At 44.7% G+C, this 17951-nt stretch overlaps 1 protein-coding gene across 4 annotated transcripts in view; it reads right to left on the bottom strand.

Moving 5' to 3' along the window:
* Positions 1-1980: 1980 nt before the first annotated feature.
* CD19 (CD19 molecule) overlaps positions 1981-17951 on the bottom strand; it is a 172685-nt gene continuing 156714 nt past the window's right edge. For 3 of the 4 annotated variants that reach the window (XM_033944279.1, XM_033944276.1, XM_033944277.1), the window contains 3 exons: positions 16571-16690; positions 16336-16416; positions 1981-2510 (listed from right to left, as the gene is read on the bottom strand). In XM_033944279.1, coding sequence (XP_033800170.1) covers positions 2428-2510; positions 16336-16416; positions 16571-16690 — 284 coding nt within the window. In that variant the 3' untranslated portion in view covers positions 1981-2427. Of the gene's footprint in view, positions 2511-7350; positions 7398-16335; positions 16417-16570; positions 16691-17951 lie in introns of all 4 variants that reach the window. The other variant, XM_033944278.1, reaches the window with a different exon arrangement.

Here is a 17951-nt window from a genome sequence, read left to right on the forward strand (position 1 = left end):
TTCTCCCGCTGTATAGGGCGATGGTGCGACCGAATCTGGAGTACTGCGTTCAGTACTGGTCGCCGTACCTTAAGAAGGATATGGCGATTCTCAAGAGGGTCCAGAGGAGAGCGACAAAAATGATAAAGGGCATGGAAAACCTCTCATATGCTGAGAGGCTGGAGAAGCTGGGGCTCTTCTCCCTGGAAAAGCGGAAACTTAGAGGGGATATGATAGAAACTCATAAGATCATGAAGGGTATAGTGAAGGTAGAGAGGGACAGATTCTTCAGACTAGCAGGGGCAGCAAAAACTAGAGGGCACTCAAAAAAAATTGAAGGGAGATAGGTTCAGAACAAATGCTAGGAAGTTCTTCTTCACGCAGAGGGTGGTGAACACCTGGAATACGCTGCCAGAGGAGGTGGTAGAGCAGAGTACGACTTTGGGGTTCAAAAGGGGATTGGACGAGTTCATGAAGGAAAATGGGATCCAAGGGTACAAATAGAGGGTTACTATACAGTACAGAAGGCTGTAAAGTAATAGAGTAGTAGAGTAATAGATCACTACAGGTCATTGACCTGGGGGGCCACCGCGGGAGCGGACTGCTGGGCGTGATGGACCTATGGTCTGACTCAGCAGAGGCAATGCTTATGTGCTTATATGTACTACTACCTGGACTTCTGCCAGGTACTGTGACCTGGATTGGCCACTGTTAGAAACAGGAAACTCAGCTATATTGACCATTGGTATGACCCAAAATGGCTGTTCCCATGTTCTTATGCCCTGAGCCACATGCCATAGGGGGCCTCAAAGCTGAAAAAGACACAGCCTGCTGGCAGGCTTTGGGTCCCCCTTCCAAATTTCTGCCCTGGGTCCAGGCATGTCTAACTGTAGCTCTACTGTGACAGCCAGTTATAAAGGCACATAAAATGAACAGTGCTTTTCAAAAATTTGAAGTGCTAAAAATACAAGAAAATTCTAGCATGCCTAAGAGACTTCTGTGCATAGAACTGGGAGTTGAGTAACCCAGGCAGTAGAAAAGTGCTTTAATGTCCTGGAAAACATGACCAGGATTGTCCTCATTCTGTTAGAATGGCAAAGTATTTTATCCTGGTTTCCGTCAGACAAACTAAACTTTTGAGATTGTCAAGTTTCTTTATTGGTTATCTTTTAATAACTTATGAACCATTCATCCGAATGTGATAGTAGCATCCCAGTGAATCCTCCAGCTCCTATTTTTCTAATAGGGTTACCAGACATCTGGGACTGAATGGGTGCCAGGAGTGATTTCCCAAACCCAGAAGTTTGTCCAGGTTTTGGAAGACCTTAAGCTAGGGGCTGCATCTGGAGGCCCTCAGCACATGCAATGATGTCATACATACACATGCATGCGCATGATGACATCAATGTCCACACATGCACAGAGGCCCTCCCGACTTTAGGGAAAGAGACAGGAGTTTTGTGGGGGGGGGGTGAGGCTGGGGTAGAAAAGGCGGAGCTGGAGGCACAAGGGGTGGGGCTGGGGCAGAACGGGGCAGGGCCATGTATCTTCTTTTTTTTTTTTAAGAGGAAATCTGGCAACTCTATTTTCTAATGTCCTCCCCACCATTAAAAAATGTATTTTTCTTTCACTTAGGAAAACAGATCACTTCAGTTCATATCTCAGGAGGATCAGATCATACTGTGATATCATCTTGTGTTTTTTAAAGCTGTCCTGTAATTGGTGTCATTGCTCACTTACCCCCCCTCCCCTTTTTACAAAGGTGCAGTAGCAACTGCCGTGTGGCAAACACTCCGACACCTATTAAATTCCTATGGGCATCAGAGTGATTATCACGGCCCGTCACGATAATTGCCTTTGTAAAAGGGGGCTTTAATTTTCAGTTTAGTTTCCTGAAGCAAAAAATTGTCTCATTATTGATGTACTTGTTTCACAGAGTAATTCACATAACAAACATGTCCAAATTGCTGTCCGATAGAAAGAATCTAAGCATTATTAATATTCACAAACCTTTAATTGGTTTTATTTGATTTTAATTTCCCTGCATCACAAAGCAGCCTTATATGCAAATCGTATTACAGATTGTCATCTGTTACCAGCCAGAATAAGCACAACGGAATATTTTATATCTAGTTTTCATTTAACAGTCTTTTTTTTCCTGTGTTTTATGTAGTAACTATATACAGATGTTACAATAAATTATCATAAAAATGTGATCCTAAATTTATAAAATAACATAAAAAGGATCCTAAATCCATTCTATCATTGCACAATATATCACAAAATCGGTGCATGCATTTATGTTGCTGCATTCGTTAGCATCCCGTTATGTAGCATGTTATCCGCCATCTGGTTGTATAGCATTTCTCCATTGTCTGGTCATCTACTGTTCTCTGTTGTCCAGCTCTCACAGGTCCCTCATATTGGTATTGTATCTTAACTCCATATTTATTTGGTGCTAAGGGAGGCAGGTTTCCTATGCTGTGCACTCCCTCTAGGTAGGTTTGGTGATGCATGAGCAACGCTCACATCTGTTGAAAAAAGGGCAGAAAAGGTTTAGAGCAGAGAGGAGGCTAATTTCCAAGTTACTCGGGGGGTCAAACATTTTATTTCCTAGTTGAGATCTCCTAGGCAGGAACAATGGTTAGGTAAGGAAAGAGCTTCAGGACAGGAGAAGAAATTATTTCATATTCTATAGAAGAGATAAGAAGACCCAAAGACAAAACAATTAAACAGTCTTGGTTGGATTTCCTTCATGAGGTGAGAGAAGATACTAAGACAAAAAAGCAAAACACAGCAGTGACTAAGGGGATAATTAAAAAATAAAATAAAAAATTTAAAATATGACATAACAGGGAGATGGATAGCCATCCATCCACAAAACGTCCAAAGCATATAATAAAAAACCAACCCAAAAAATGTTGCACAATGCTAGTCGCCAAAATCAAGATGTCTGCAAAGTGGACATTTCATGGGTGTAACATGGGTGGCATCAGAGGATGTGCATTTTGTCAAGATAATGGATAGTCAAACAATTTGTTTGGGCGGTCCAAAGCATGGCTAGACATAGACCTGCTTTAAAAGCAAATAAGGTGAGCAAATTTATTTTGATCCACTAGCGATTTGGTTGTATTGGAGATTGAAGAGCAAGAAGTAAGCATTTGTCTGAACTACTAGAGAGTTGCTGAGTGCTGTATTGTCTGTCTATGTCCTTGTCTGAACCTTCACCTAACCAGCCCTGCTCCTCTGCCTGCCACTACTTTTATCCCACATCCATACCTGCCAGACCTTTGCCACTCCATTCTCTCACCCCTCTTACCTGTTCTCATCTTTCACCCACCGTTTCACTCCCAGTCAGTCACTGTGATGTCACTGTGTGTCTGTACTCTGTTCTAGGAGCTGGAGAGAGTGCTGATTGTATTACCTGTATATCTGGAACATGTGAGGGGGTGGTGTGTCTAAGTGAGGACTGCTGTTGCTGTGTGTTTCTGAGGACCGTGTTCCAGGGTTGGAAGAGTGAGTGTCTGTGCATTGCCTGTCTGGGGAGGGGGATGCAAATTTCAAGTTTATTATGGCTTGATATACCGCTTATCAATCCTAAGTGGTTTACAAAAATAAACATTATCTAAAAATTAGGCTAAGATAGGGTAAAATAGACAACATGATACACGATATGTGAAATGAAAGGAGAACTTTTGGGATACATAATTTAATAAAATTAAAAAAAAGGGAAGGGGTGGAAATAACAAATTGGGAAGGGAATAAGATAATTCAAAACATCTGATTCATACTCCAAATGCATCTTTATAAAGGACGGTTTTAAGGCTTGCTTTGAATACACGAATACAAGATGTCCGGGGTGGTACTTGGAAAAAACCCCCAGGAAAGAGACTTGGGAGTACTGGTTGACAAGTCGATGAAGCCATCCGCGCAATGCAGAGAAGGTTATCATGCTGCTGTAACGGGCCATGGTACGCCCTTACCTGGAATACTGTGTCCAGCACTGGTCTCCGTACATGAAGAAGGACACAGTACTACTCGAAAGGGTCCAGAGAAGAGCGACTAAAATGGTTAAGAGGTTGGAGGAGTTGCCAAACAGTGAGAGATTAGAGAAGCTGGGCCTGTTCTCCCTTGAAAAGAGGAGTCTGAGAGGGGACATGATCAAAATATTCAAGATAATGAAGGGAATAGAATTAGTAGATAAAGGCAGGTTGTTCACCCTCTCCAAGGTAGAGAGAATGAGAGGGCATTCTCTAAAGTTAAAAGGGGATAGATTCTGTACAAATGTAAGGAAGTTCTTCTTCACCCAGAGAGTGGTAGAGAACTGGAATGCTCTTCCGAATCTGTTATAGGGGAAAACAAGACAAGGTTGGACATGTTCCTGCTGAACCAGAACGAATGCAGGTAAGGCTGGTCTTGGTTAGGGCACTGGTCTTTTACCTGGGGGCCGCCGTGTGAGCGGACTGCTGGGCGCGATGGACCACTGGTCTGACCCAGCAGCAGCAATTCTCATGTTCTTATGAATTTGGCCTCATTGGTTTCTTGCTTCATATTTGAAGGGAGAGAGTTCCAAAATGTTGGAGCTATTACAGAAAAAATTGTTTTACGGGTCGTGTTGTAAAAAAATCTGGCATATGGATGGAATAACCAGAAGATTCTGTTGGGATGATCGAAGAACCCTGGAAGTTGTGTATGGAAATAACAGGCTATCTATGAAAGCAGGTGAGTGATCTAGTTTAACTTTAAATGTGAAGGTAAGGAGGAGAATTTTGAAAGTGATCCTATGTGTAATAGGCAACCAGTGAGCATTTTTCAGAAGTGGAGTAACATGGTCATATTTTTTTGCCTTGAAGATTAATTTTATTGCCGTGTTATCTGAAGCCTCCTAATTTATTTTTGCATGATTCCCTGATAGAGTAAATTACAGTAATCTAAGTTGGATATCACCGGTGAATGGATGAGTATATTGAGGGCATTGTGACCCAAATGAGATGAAAGAGAACAAATCATTTTGAGTTTGAAAAAGCATTTTTGAACCACAGAACTGACTTGCTTATTGAAGGATAGCTTATCATCAAGAATTACCCCTATGAGCTTAATCAAAGTTACTGATTGGATGGGCGTTGAATCAATACAGATAGGAGATGATAGAGCTTCATTATCGCTTGTTGGAGATATCAAGGTTTTTTTTTATTTACTAATATTAAGTGAGAGAAAGTTCTCAGAAAGCCAATTGCTGATTGAGGCAAGCTTTTGGTTAATTTCCTGAATATTATTTTTGTTTTGTGTCTGAATAGGGTTAAGTAATTGTATATCATCAGCATAGGTGAAAATAATGAAACCTATTGATTGTGCCAATGTCAATAGAGGGGCTAGAAAAAGATTGAACAGCATGAGAGACAAAATGGAACCTTGGGGGACATCAAAGCTTTGTGAATGTGGCTCTGAAGCAGAGTTTGGAGTCTTAACCTGATAAGTTCTATTGGAGAAATATGATTTAAACCACTCTAGGGCTGTTCCTGAGATTCCCAGTGAATGAAATCTGAGCAATGATCAATTGTATCGAAAGCGGCTGTTAAGTCCAAGCAAGGATACAAGCAGGACAGATTTTCTCTGGTCTAGAAAGTATCTAATGGAAGTTAGGAGTCGAGTGAAAGCTTAGTTGAATGATGTGGTCTAAAGCCAGTTTGATTGGGATGTAAGGCGTTTGGTTTTTCCACACAGTGGGGATAATGGGGTGCACTGTGGTGGTAGGTGATGGATGCACTCAGTGCACTAGTGGCAGTGGAGGCTATGCTGCAGCCAATTAGGAAGAGGACATTGCTTTAGTAAGATTTTCTTCTGCTTTCTCTTTTCTTTCATCAGGTATGAGTACTTCTGCAACCACAGTCAGGGCCGGTTTCAGACATTCTGGGGCCCAGGGCATAAATTAAGGAGGGGGAACTTTCTCTTTCCTCCCTGCCTCTCACTCCTCCCTAATTTCACCACTTGCCATTATTTCCACACATAAAACAACTTTAAATGAGATGATTTCTTCACAAACAAAACAAAGACAGTCCTTCACAAACAAAACAAAGACAGTCCTTCACCAAATAGAAATCTGAAGATCAAAATTGAACTGGAAGCCCCAATAAATTAAACTCAGTAAGTACTTCAACACTTGAGAAATAAAAACAGAAGTGCATTTCTTTTGTACTGAACATAATCAGTAGCAGAGCCATAGGGGGTCCTGGGCCTAGGCCCCATTAAAATTAGCCACTTCCTTTACTATGGCTGGTGGGGATCCTGAAGCCCTGCCAGATGGAGACCACCTTCTCATCCTCCTCCTCCAGTCTGGCAGCCAGAAATCTCTAAGCTCTGCAGTCAACAACAGTATCCCTTAGTTGCCACTGGCTGCAGAGTTTGGCGAGATCTGGCTGCCAAACTGAAGGAAGAGGACTTCAGTTGTTGGGACATGTGGATTCTTGCCAGATCAGATATTTATATTTTGCATTTGGGCAAGGGACATGGAGAAAATTTTCCCCCTCCCCTTTCACAAAACCGCAAAAGTGGTTTTTAGCATAGGTCAGTGCACTGAATGCTCTGTGCTGCTCCCAACACTCATAGAGTTCCTATGAATATCAGGAGTAGCGCAGAGCATTCAGTGTGCCAGCTTGCGCTAAAAACCATTTCTGCAGTTTTGTAAAAGGGGGGCTCAGACCTCCCCCATCAGCTGTCTGGCTAAGTGACTGAACACATTACAAAGAGACCTGTGATGCACATATTCCAAAGTTAAAATATTCCACTTAAATTCAAAATAAAATACATTTTTTTCCCTCTGTCCTCGCAGTCTCCTGTTCATTTGACATTTCTTCTTTCTCCATGTTCATCCTCTATCTTTCCTCTGTTTATATCTATCATGTCCAGCATCTCCCCACTGTGTCCTTGCTCCTTTCCTCCCCATATTCAGATTCTGCCCTCTTAGTCTCTATCTTTCCCCCTTTGATCGGTATTGTCCCTGTGCTCCCTCCATGCCCAGCCTCTTCTCTGTGCCCCTTCCTCTCCTCTCCAATCAGCCCCCACCCTGGGCTAATACCTCTCCCTCTCTATTCCTTGTTTTCCCCTGCAATACAGTGTCTCTCCCCCTTTTTCAGACATGCCTGCTTAGTCAGATGTCTTGTTTCTATCGCCTACCTGATAGGGTCAGGAACGAAGAGGAATTTACTCATAAAAGACTCATAAATACTGAGCAACGAAACTACTGGCGCAGATGGCACATAGGTAGGTGTTTCCTTTTATTCTCATCTTGTTTATTTCATTTAGTAGTGGTTTAAAAGCACTGTTGTTTAATGTTTGTGTTTAATGTTTGTATTTAAAGCAGAATAGACTTACCATATTTTTTGCTCTATAAGACGCACCTGACCATAAGATGCACTTATCTAAACAGGAGGAAAAACCAAGAAAAAAAATACAGGCCATAAAGGATAAAAAGCCACTTCCTGCATTTGAGTGATCCTAATGTAAGCCCTATTTAAGCCATCAGTTCTTAGAAATATGATTGACACCAACCAAAAAGCTTGTAGTATTTACCATAAATGGACAGACCCTTCTTATAAATCTAGCAGGACCACAAAATATGCCCTCTATAGCTATAGGAAAGATCTGACTCATAGGTGCCTCTCTACTCAGATCTTTTATGAAAGTGGGCCCCAAATGAAAATGCTTGAGAGCTGGTATTGTAGTTAACCTGGTCCTTTTATTTCCTTAATGTGAGTGCAAGATTGGATATTATGCACAAAATGCAGAAGAAATGGAGTTCTGCAAATACTGTACTTTTAAAACCAACTCCAGTGAATGGGTAGGCAGATTGAATGAGAAATAAGGAAAAATAAAATAAGGGCTGGCACAAGGTGGGGAGGCTCCAGGGGACTAGGGCAGGACCGGAGAGAAAGGGGCTAGTTGGGGATAGGTGGGGGAAGAGCGGCAAGAGCTTTAAATAAGTGACCTCTGTATCTGCTTCACTTCAGCTGCAGCCTTCGGTCCTGGAGAGCAGAGTGGGCAGAGCTGGTCCCAGAGAGCAGAGCAGGCAGAGCCACGGCAGCAGAAAAAGAAAGAATGAACAGTCTGCAGGTCCAGTAGAAGTGCGTGTCAGGTCCACGTTGCAGTCAGCGCATCTTCAGAATGCGTGCCGGGGTGAGGCATCTTCAGAATGCATGCCGCGGTGAGGCATCCTCAGAAAATGTGTTGGGGCGAGGCTGAGAAGAGCAGGCATTTTTTTAAATTACATCCTGTGGCGATAGTGGCTCAGGACGGCTGTACTCTGCTGGAGACAAGAGCACCTCTGCATCTGGCAGCGTCCCGCTAGCAGCGCGTGGCAGCACTGGGGCCCAATGGACTAAAAAAAAGTACAGGGAGGGGGGGTTGGTGGTATTTGCTCCATAAGGCGCACCCTTATTTCCACTCTCTTTTTGGAGGAGAAAAAGTGTGTCTTATGGAGCGAAAAATACGGTATGTAGTTTTGGCAAGTTTCCCCCATACCCCTTGCTTATATTTGCACTCTAGGAGGAGGGAATGAGAGAAGTACTGCTGGAGATAAAAAAGGGAGAGGGAAAGGTGCTGCTGGACAGGGGAGGAAGGAAAGGGAAGGGGGAAGAGGTACTGCTGGACCTGGCAGAAGGGGAAGGGAAGGGAAAGGTGCTTCTGGACTTGAAGGAGAAGGTGAGGGATGGGAGAGGCACTGCTCGCTGGAGGGAAGGGTGAGATGGTGCATGGGAAGAGAACCCATTAGTTGTGTGTGGGATTAGTGGGAGGGAAGGAAGGTAAATTATTGCAGGAGGAGTGAGAGTGATGAGAGAGGGAGAAATGGGCATGGGGTTGAGGGCTGGGAGAAATAGTGCATGGGGTGAGAGCATGTTAATTGTGAGTAGGGTTGTGGAGGAGGGAAGGAAGGAAAATTGTTGCAAGAAGGATGAGAGTGGTGAGAGAGGGAGAAATGGCCATGGGGTGGAGGGGGGTAGAAACCGTACATGGTGAGAGAGAGTATTTTAGTTGGGACTGTGGGCAGAAAGGAAGGGAGGGAGAAATGTTACACTAGGGGGGAGATGACTCAAGAAAGGGAGAGATGTCAGATCTGGAGAAGGGTGAAGGAAGAGGAGAGAGAGAAATGCCAGACCAGGGAATGGAAGGGAAGAAGGGGAGAGAGATATGCCAGATTGTGGGAAAGAGAGGAGAGAGATACCAGACTATGGAAAGGGGGGAAAGGAAGGAGAGAGGTGTTGGATCATTGGGTGAGGGAGGGAGAGAAGGAGAGAGATGTCAGACCATGGAAATGGGGAGGAAAGGAGAAAGAGATGCCACATCATGAGAGAGGAGAGAGATAAGAAGGGAAGGTAAAGACATGGGAAAGTAGAGTTTGAGAAGAAGCAGAAAAATGGAAAAAAGTTGAATGTTAAAAGTTAATGCCAAAGATGGATGCAGGGCAGAAAGTGAAGGAAAAAAACAGTAAAGGGCTTATAATCGAAAGTTAAATACGTCTAAAAAACTGACCAAGTCGGCATTTGAAAGATCTAAAAGACAGGCCATCCAAATACTAATAATTGAAACGGCTTTTTAGACGTATTATGGTATGCAACCTATGCATTCTAGCGGTGTCCCCAGAGCAGTGCACACATTTGAACCAGACACACATAATACAGCATAGTTTAAACCTCAGATGGATAGGTTTGAGGGTGTCCCTCAGTCTAGAGGGAGCAAGAGGTCAGAACTGCCTACATTTCACAGCATACTTCACTTTAGAACTTTTCCCTGCAATCACAAAGGGGGTGGTAGCAAAGTTACTAGAGAAACTCCTATACGTGAGGATTTGGGGCATGGCTGTTCCTTTTTTTTAACTTTTTTTCCTAGACCACCCACTATTAGTCTCGTATGGCTGTGCCTTTTTACACTGGAAGGCAAAGCAGCTAGAGGAGAGGCATGCCAGACAGCTGAAGAGCCAAGAACACTCAGAGCTGAGGGTTCTGAATGGTAATGAGGAGCCAGAGGCCATGGACCTAATGGAGGCTGGACCAGAGAACCAGATGGTTCAAGCTATGGAAGCAGAGCAATACAGTGAAGTGAGGAGCAGCAAATGGAAGTGTGCTGTAATACTAGAAGCAAGTGAAAAAAATAATGCCTTATTTTTTGAAGTCTATTGCTAATTGTAACTTATGATTTGGAGCACTAAACAAATTTACTTTTTCTGCTGGTAATCCTTGGGAAGAGTTTTTGTTTACAAACCTTTTGAGGAACTTTGAAAGACTATTATTTTTCTTATTGTTTTTACCTACTGGAGTGGGGGTTGGAGTTTTGAAAGTTCAAGAGAGTGGGAATGCTCTATACTTAACTGTGGTAGGAATTGTGGGTATAATATTATTTTGTTATACCATCACACAGAGCACATTCTCCTGCCAGCATTCCATGAGCTGGTGACTAGTGCCTTAGCACTAGGTCAGGCTGTGTATCAAGACATGAGCTGAGTGGAAGTATTTAAATGAACTGTTTGCTTTTGATAATGCTGATAAGCTGATGGAGAAAAGACTTAGGCCAAGATTCACTAAAAATAGCGACTCAATCGCTGTTGGCTGATTCTCTGGCTGATTATCACACAGCGATTGATTCACTATCAAGTTTGCATGCAAATGATTTGCATGGAGGTGCAAATAATTTGCATGCAAATTCACTGACTCAATCGCTCAGTGAGTGATTGAGTCGGTGCAGAGCCTGACAGTAGTGCTGCCTGATTCGTGATTCACCGATTCGGTTTGAATCGATTTGTTTGCACAAAAAAATTGAACTCACTGATTCAAGGTTAGCCCTCTTGAGACCCGTTCGCGTACGGGCTTTCCCTCTGCTGTGGCTGCTGGAGTCCTTCATCTAATGTAACTTCCGGTTTTGCAAAACCGGAAGTTACATCAGAAGAAAGGACATTGGCAAAGGGAGCGCCTAGCGGACCTCTGTATGCACCTGTGTGAGTGTGCGGATCGGCAGCGGTGGCAGCAACTTGCAAGCACATTGATTTTTTATAGTTGTTGGCTCTTGGCTGGCTCGTTTCCGAAAGCATTTCTCCTCTCCTCCTGAGTCCCCACATTTAACGATCAGCGTAAGTAAAGGCTCTCTCTGCTGTAGTGCTCTCTTCTTTTTCTAAGGCCATGGAATTGGGGGGGAGGGGAGTGGGAAGCTGAGGTCCTTTTGTTGGGGAAGCTGAGAATCGGGGAGGAGGGGGGCTGGGGAGGGGGAATATGAGGTCCTTTCTTTGGGGATGCTCTGGGGAAGCTGAGAATTGGGGAGGGGGGCTGGAGAGGGGGAATATGGGGCCTATTTCTTTGGGGATGCTCTGGGCCTGGGGAAGCTGAGAATCAGGGGGGCTGGGGAGGGGGAATATGGGGCCTCTTTCTTTGGAGATGTTCTGGGGAAGCTGAGGATTGGGGAGGGGGAATATGGGACATATTTATTTGTGGATGCTGTGGGCCTGGGAAAGCTGAGAATCATCTCTGTAGGCTGAGAGGGGGAATATGGGGCCTCTTTCTTTGGGGATGCTCTGGGGAAGCTGAGAATCAGAGAGGAGGGGCTGGGGAGGAGGAATATGGTAGTGCTACACAATTTCCTTGATATTGCCTTGGTTAATTAAAATGTTTAAACTTACAAAGCTTTGTCATTGAAAGCGAATCGAATTGAAAAATCGATTCAACAGGATAAATCGAATCGAACCAAAATATTTTTCACTGAATTGGGCAGCACCACCTGACAGTAGTGACAGGAGAAGCAGCCCTCTCCTTCCCCCCCACGCTCCCCCCTCCTGCCATCGTCCCCCATGCTGAAGTGATATGGTAGGAGGGATGCCCACTCCCTCCTGCCGTCGGGCCCCTCGGGTTGGGTTGAGTCTCCTTCCCCCGGTTGGGTCGGGTCTCCCTCCTTGGTCGTGTCTCGTCACTGCATCCCCCTCCCTGTATCTTTAAGTTGGAAGCAGGAGGGGTGCTCAGTCCCTCCTGCTCCTCCTTTGGCCACCCATCAGCAATGTGGACCTTAGGCCCCGCTCCGGTACATCATGTGATGCACGGGGATGGGCCTAAGGCCCTGATTAGCTCAGAAACCTTGGGCTCTGCCCTTGGGAGGGGCCTGAGGCACCTTTGCCAATCAGGGACTTCCTTAGGGAGGAGCCTAAGGAAGTCCCCGATTGGCTCAGGTGCCATCAGAAGAGAGAGAACACTGGAAAAGGACATTATGTTTGGGAAGATTGAAGGAACCAGGTGAAGAGGGCGACCTGCAATAAGATGGCTGGACACATTGAAAACAACCATGGGGATGACGCTGGAGGACCTAGCCAGACTAGCACAAAACCAATTTATTTTTAGATCCGCAATTCATCAAGTCGCTAGCAGGGCCGGATTAACCAATAGGCCATGTAGGCACATGCCTAGGGCCCAAAATGGTCATGGGGGCCCACTGAAGGAGACTACTCAAAAAAAAAATTTTCAGACAGCGACAGCCCGGCCCCCCCCCCTCCGCAGCGATCAGCAACACCAGGCTTCCCCCTCAATCGGCAACACTGAGCCCCCCCCCTCGGTTGGCAACACCGTGCTCCCCCTCGATTGGCAACACAGGGCCCCCAGCTCAATCGGTGAAACAGGGCTCCCCCTCGATCGGCGAAACAGGGCCCCCCCCCTCGATCGGCGAAACAGAGCCGGCGACTGCTTTCTCCCGCTGCTGCTGAAGCCTGTAAACAACTTTAACACACACCATGGGGCTCTAGCAGTGCACGTGACGCTATCGGCTTCAATCCTCCTCCTCCATCAACCAAATAGGAAATTACGTCATGAGGGGGGAGGAAGGAGAAAGGAAGCCGTCGGCAGCACGCGCACTCTTAGAGCCCCCCAGCATGTGTTAAAGTTGTTTACAGGCTTCGGCAGCAGTGGGAGAAAGCAGTCGCCGGCCCTGTTTCACCGATCGAGGGGGGCCCTGTTTCACCGATCGAGGGGGGGCCCGGTGTTGCCGATCAGTGTGGGGGGGCCGGGCAGAGGAGGGAGAAAGCAGTAAATGAGTGGAAGTCGTCAGGCCTGGGGAGAGGAAGATGGAAGAGCAGTCGAAATACGGTTTGTTGGAGCATGGGATGAGAGGGAGGGAGAGAAGGGGAAATGTTGGCCAAGGGCAGGAGGGGTGCTAGACCATAGGGTGATGGGGGAGAGAACAGCAGGAAAGAGAGCAGAAGCAATCTTCGACCCTGAGGGGGAGGGAAGAGAGAGGTGGTGAGATGATTGATCATGGGGAGAGGGACAGAAAGGAATAGAGATGGGATAGGAAGATAGTGAAAGAAAAAGGATAGGGAGATGTCAGGAGAGGAGATGCCGGGCTACAAAAATGGAGGGAGGGGATATGCTGGAAATTGTGAAATTGTGGGACCGACCAAGGGATAGGGGTGGCAAGGACATGAATGAGAGGAAGATAACCTCTAGCCCCTCACCGCTGCTGCTTTCCCGCATGCGCCCGAGGCTGACAGCACAAGTTCTTCCCACTTCCATCATCTGCCCTCTTCTCTCCCTCCCTCCACCCCAGGCAATTCACTGAGGGGGGCAGGATAACTGATGGAATTGCCTGGGGTGGAGAGAGAGAGAGAAGGGGCAGATGATGGAAACAGGGAGCACTTGTGCCGTCAGCTTCAGGCGCATATGGGAAAGCAGCAGCAGCGGTGAGGAGGTGAGGGGCCCTCACCTCCTCACCACTGCTGCTGCTTTCCCACATGCTGAATGGAGGGAAGAAGATAGAGTTAGTGAGATAGAGGAGGGATGAAGGAAAGGGGTGGCAAGCTGTGAGTAGACACAGTGAAAAGAGGGAAACTGAGGACTGAATAGTAAGAAAGAATTTAATTTAGATGGAGGCAGGAAATAGAGAAGGAAGAAAAGGGAAGAGAATAGAATTTCCAGAAACGGGGGAGACAGATATCAGATCTGAGTGGAGGAAATGAGAAGAGAGAGACACTAAAAACCACAGGGGGGAGAGAAGGAGAGATGGAATGAGAGAGATGCCAGACCATGGGGGGAACAGAAGGAACATGATGGATGCTAGACCAAAGAGGGGTGGGGGGGAGCAGAAAGAGAGATGGCAGAGGGAGGTAGAAATTTTCTGGAAGGGCAGACACTGGATAGAAGGAAGAGAATGACAAGAAGATGAGGAAAGCAGAAACCACATGACAGGTAGAAGAAAAATTCTATTTTTTTATTTTATTGCTTTAGGATAAAGTAGTATTTTAGCTGTGTTAATAAATGTTTAGAAATAGAAATGGTGATCCTTTTATTGGACTAATTTTAATATATTTTTGGCTAACTTTCAGAGACCAAATTCTCCTTCCTCAGGTCAGGACAGGATACTGTAACAGCAGTATACTTTACTGACCTAAGGAAAGAGGGTCTGACCTCTGAAAGCTAATTAAAAAATGTATTAGTCCAATAAAATGGTATCTTATTTTCCATTTTTTGTTTTATTTTTATTTGTTAATTTGTAAAGTGATTTGTTATTTCTCTCTTTCAAATTTACATCTGCTATCTTTATATTTTGTTCAGTATTGGGGGATATGCACCACTGTTTCTTCACCCCTAAACTATACCGTTCCTTCGGTTTATAACACAAGACAGCATACTGAATGCTTTTGCACTGCTCCGATGGTCACAGAGTTCCTATAATCATCAGAACAGCACAGAACATTCAGCCCACCAGCCAGTGCTAAAAACCTCTTCCATGCTTTTGCAAAAAGGGGGGAGGGTGTTTAGTTTGTGATTACTTATTCCATACTGGGTGAGGGTGGCTCTGTGTCCTGTGTGTATGAAAGACATGGTTTTCTGTTAGCGTTGACCAGCCTTGTTTGGCGAAATGCATCAGGCATGGTTCCTGGGAGCACCTTGAATATACCTGATTTGAATCTCCTTATTGGCTGCCGATCTTCTTTTGTTCCACGTTGGATTCTTTGGTGGACCGCTTGCCTTGATGTTTTGATACAAATTAACATACATGGAGTGGAACATACTAGAGTAGTTACCCATATGTATTTATTTTTATACATACATATGGGTTACAGTTGGATGACATAGAGTGAGGCAGTTGAGATGAGTTGCAAACTTGATTATTAATGTAGACTTATGTTTCAGATAGTATTACTGATTTACAATGCATTTGAACACTTTTATATATGTATGGAAAGGGTTTAGAGTTAAAGTCCTGGGCAAGTAGATGGGAAGGGAAGGAAGGGGGTTTTGTTCAGAGATGTTTGGGGCTTGCATAGAACTAAAACTGTACACTGGCACTGGTATGGTAATCTTTGTTATTTGTTTTGAATTTTATAATAAAAGAAAAAAAGAAATACAAGTGGAAATAAAGAAGTAAATAAGAAAACAGGTAAATAAATGTGGGCAGGACAGGGGGTGGGGCGTGGGTGGGATGTAGGCGGGGCAGGGCTAGGGGGCCCAGTATACTTGTGTGCCTAGGAGCCCTCAACAAATTAATCCTGCCCTGGTCGCTAGGATTCGAACACAAGTCGATGGCACCTAACAACAATAACAATTCTACTTGAGTGGCCATATTCACCAACTCGGCAGTATTCTTATTTACCTAAGACGAAACTACACTTAAAGTTCTGTGCCGGTGCATTAACTTGTGGAACCAAAGCCTTGGGTAGGTTAGCAATGACCTTCCAAATAATATCAATAATTGTTGGGTGTACCTCCAAACACAATGGTAAAGGTAATTGCAATAAAGTACATATTCTTTTCACTGCAGTCATTACCATCATAGACTCCCACATCATTCCCCGCCTCCATTACAGAAGTTGCTAGAATAAGTGTGATAACACTAACTGCTGGACCATGGCTCACCAATTCTCTCTTACCCCAGATCCCTGATTGAATTCTGATCCAGGTACAGGACCACAAATAAAAACTTCTCACAAGGCTTGTTGGTGGCGGAGGGGGGGCGGGGGGAGCTTTCAGGACAAGGCTAACATAAGGTCCCTGGGAGTCTTTGAGTTCTTTCAATACCCTGGACATCTCCAGCAGGCTATCTCCTAATCATTGCAGCAGGGTTTCCAATTTGTTCACAAATCCATTCATAGGGATAGATAGTGTCAGGGTTGCTGGTTGAGAAGGACTATTACATCATTATTTTTAGGACCCCTAAGGAAGACATTTTGTTGAAACACAGACTATGTTGGGTCCACAGTTGGCAAGGATCGGGTCCTACATGTTTTTATGTGGATTATCAAGTTGATTTTTCAATAAAATCCATATCAGGAACATCAACTCTCCACAGCATTTTTTGTTGTTGTTCTTTAAGATTTTCCACAAATATAGAACTAACCTTCATTTTTCAGTTCAATTATCTCCTTCTGGCTCCCTCTTTGAGAAGATGGATTACAGCTTCTTTCCATCTGCTCACAATCTGCAGGAGGACGGGAAGCAGAAGACAGGCAGTAGATCAGGAAGAGATTTCTCACAACTCATATCCACTTATTTCTCTGCACATATCACCTCAGTCCCACTCACCAATTAACTCTATGGATAAACTATAACAGTAAAATAATGATGTGGTCTACCGTGTGTGCTTTGGGCTACAGTGTTGCTGATCTCTGCGCTCAAAATCTTGCTACTTGTTGGAGAGGCATAAATTGAAGTTTCCATATTTCCATAACCCATATTCTCATATGAATCAGCATCTGAAACAAAAAATATCATCACTTAGCAGAGCAATTTATACCATCACATCATTTATTTTTTTTTTTGTGGTGAGAAAAAATATTCTAGTGCTTTAATCTGAAAATGAAGAGGCCTTTGCATTAATGTGTATCAGACCTGCCCAGGATTACCATATGGCTCCAGAAATAGAGGACAGATTGAGACATCCAGGTTTTACTTCCACTGAAAACAATGGAAATAAAACCCAGATGTCTCAATCTGTCCTCCTTACTTCCATTCCTTTCAACAGAAATGCAACCCGGATGTCTCAATCTGTCCTTCTTTTTCTGGAGCCATATGGTAACTCTAGACCTGCCAAGTGTCCCGGATTCAGCAGATCATCTCCTGCAAGGGAGAAAAGAACTGCACAGCAGCCTCCCCCTCCATCAGCAACAGGAGATTTAATTTGGATGGGGCTCTATTGCATGCTAAACTGGTCCCAGAAATTATTAGCAGATGTATTTAAAATTAGTGTCTATGTACCTGCCATGAAGGAAAGTCAGATGATAATTAAAGTTTAGCTGGCATGTAGAAATATAGCAATGGAGGAACTTTCAGGGCTTTCAGAGCAGGCGATATGTGAGGTATAGAGTAGAAGATGGGATAGAGACCCAGGAGACAAAGAGAGAGAGCACTTTCAAAAAGTTCAAAATTTATTTTGACAAGAAAATATATTTCCAAATGTATACAATACTGCTCTTGCAAATATACACATTGATGCACAGCTTCTATGGCTCCTTTCAGGTTCTGTTCTGTCACCAGCTTCATCCTCAAACTCTCCTTTTTCAAGACTTTCTGATAGGGGAAGTGGACAGACAGAATCACACATTCATCATTGGTCTCTTACCCAGAGACTTAGAATAACAGACAAACAGGGGCAAGGGCTTTATAGAAAAAGAGCACAAGACATAAGTCCAGTGGCGTATCAAGGGGGGGGGGGTCCGCCCCGGGTGCATGGCCCAAGGGAGTGCACAGCTGGCTACTCACCAGAGAATAGGCTGCCACCAGGGAAAGGCTGCCATTGCCGTCATCAGGAACAAGCCGGTGCTGAGTTCTCCCTCCCTGCTTCTCTTCCCCGCGAGCCGACCAACTCTAGCCGTCTGACGTTAATTCTGATGTCGGAGAGGACGTTCTGGGCCAGCCAATCGCTGCCTGGCTGGCCCAGAATGTCCTCTCTGATGTTAGAATTGACCTCAGGCAGCGAGAGTTGGTCAGCCCGCGGGAAAGAGAAGCAGGGCAAAC

This window comes from Geotrypetes seraphini, chromosome 5 (genome assembly GCF_902459505.1).
Source record: "Geotrypetes seraphini chromosome 5, aGeoSer1.1, whole genome shotgun sequence".
NCBI classification, from domain to species: domain Eukaryota; kingdom Metazoa; phylum Chordata; class Amphibia; order Gymnophiona; family Dermophiidae; genus Geotrypetes; species Geotrypetes seraphini.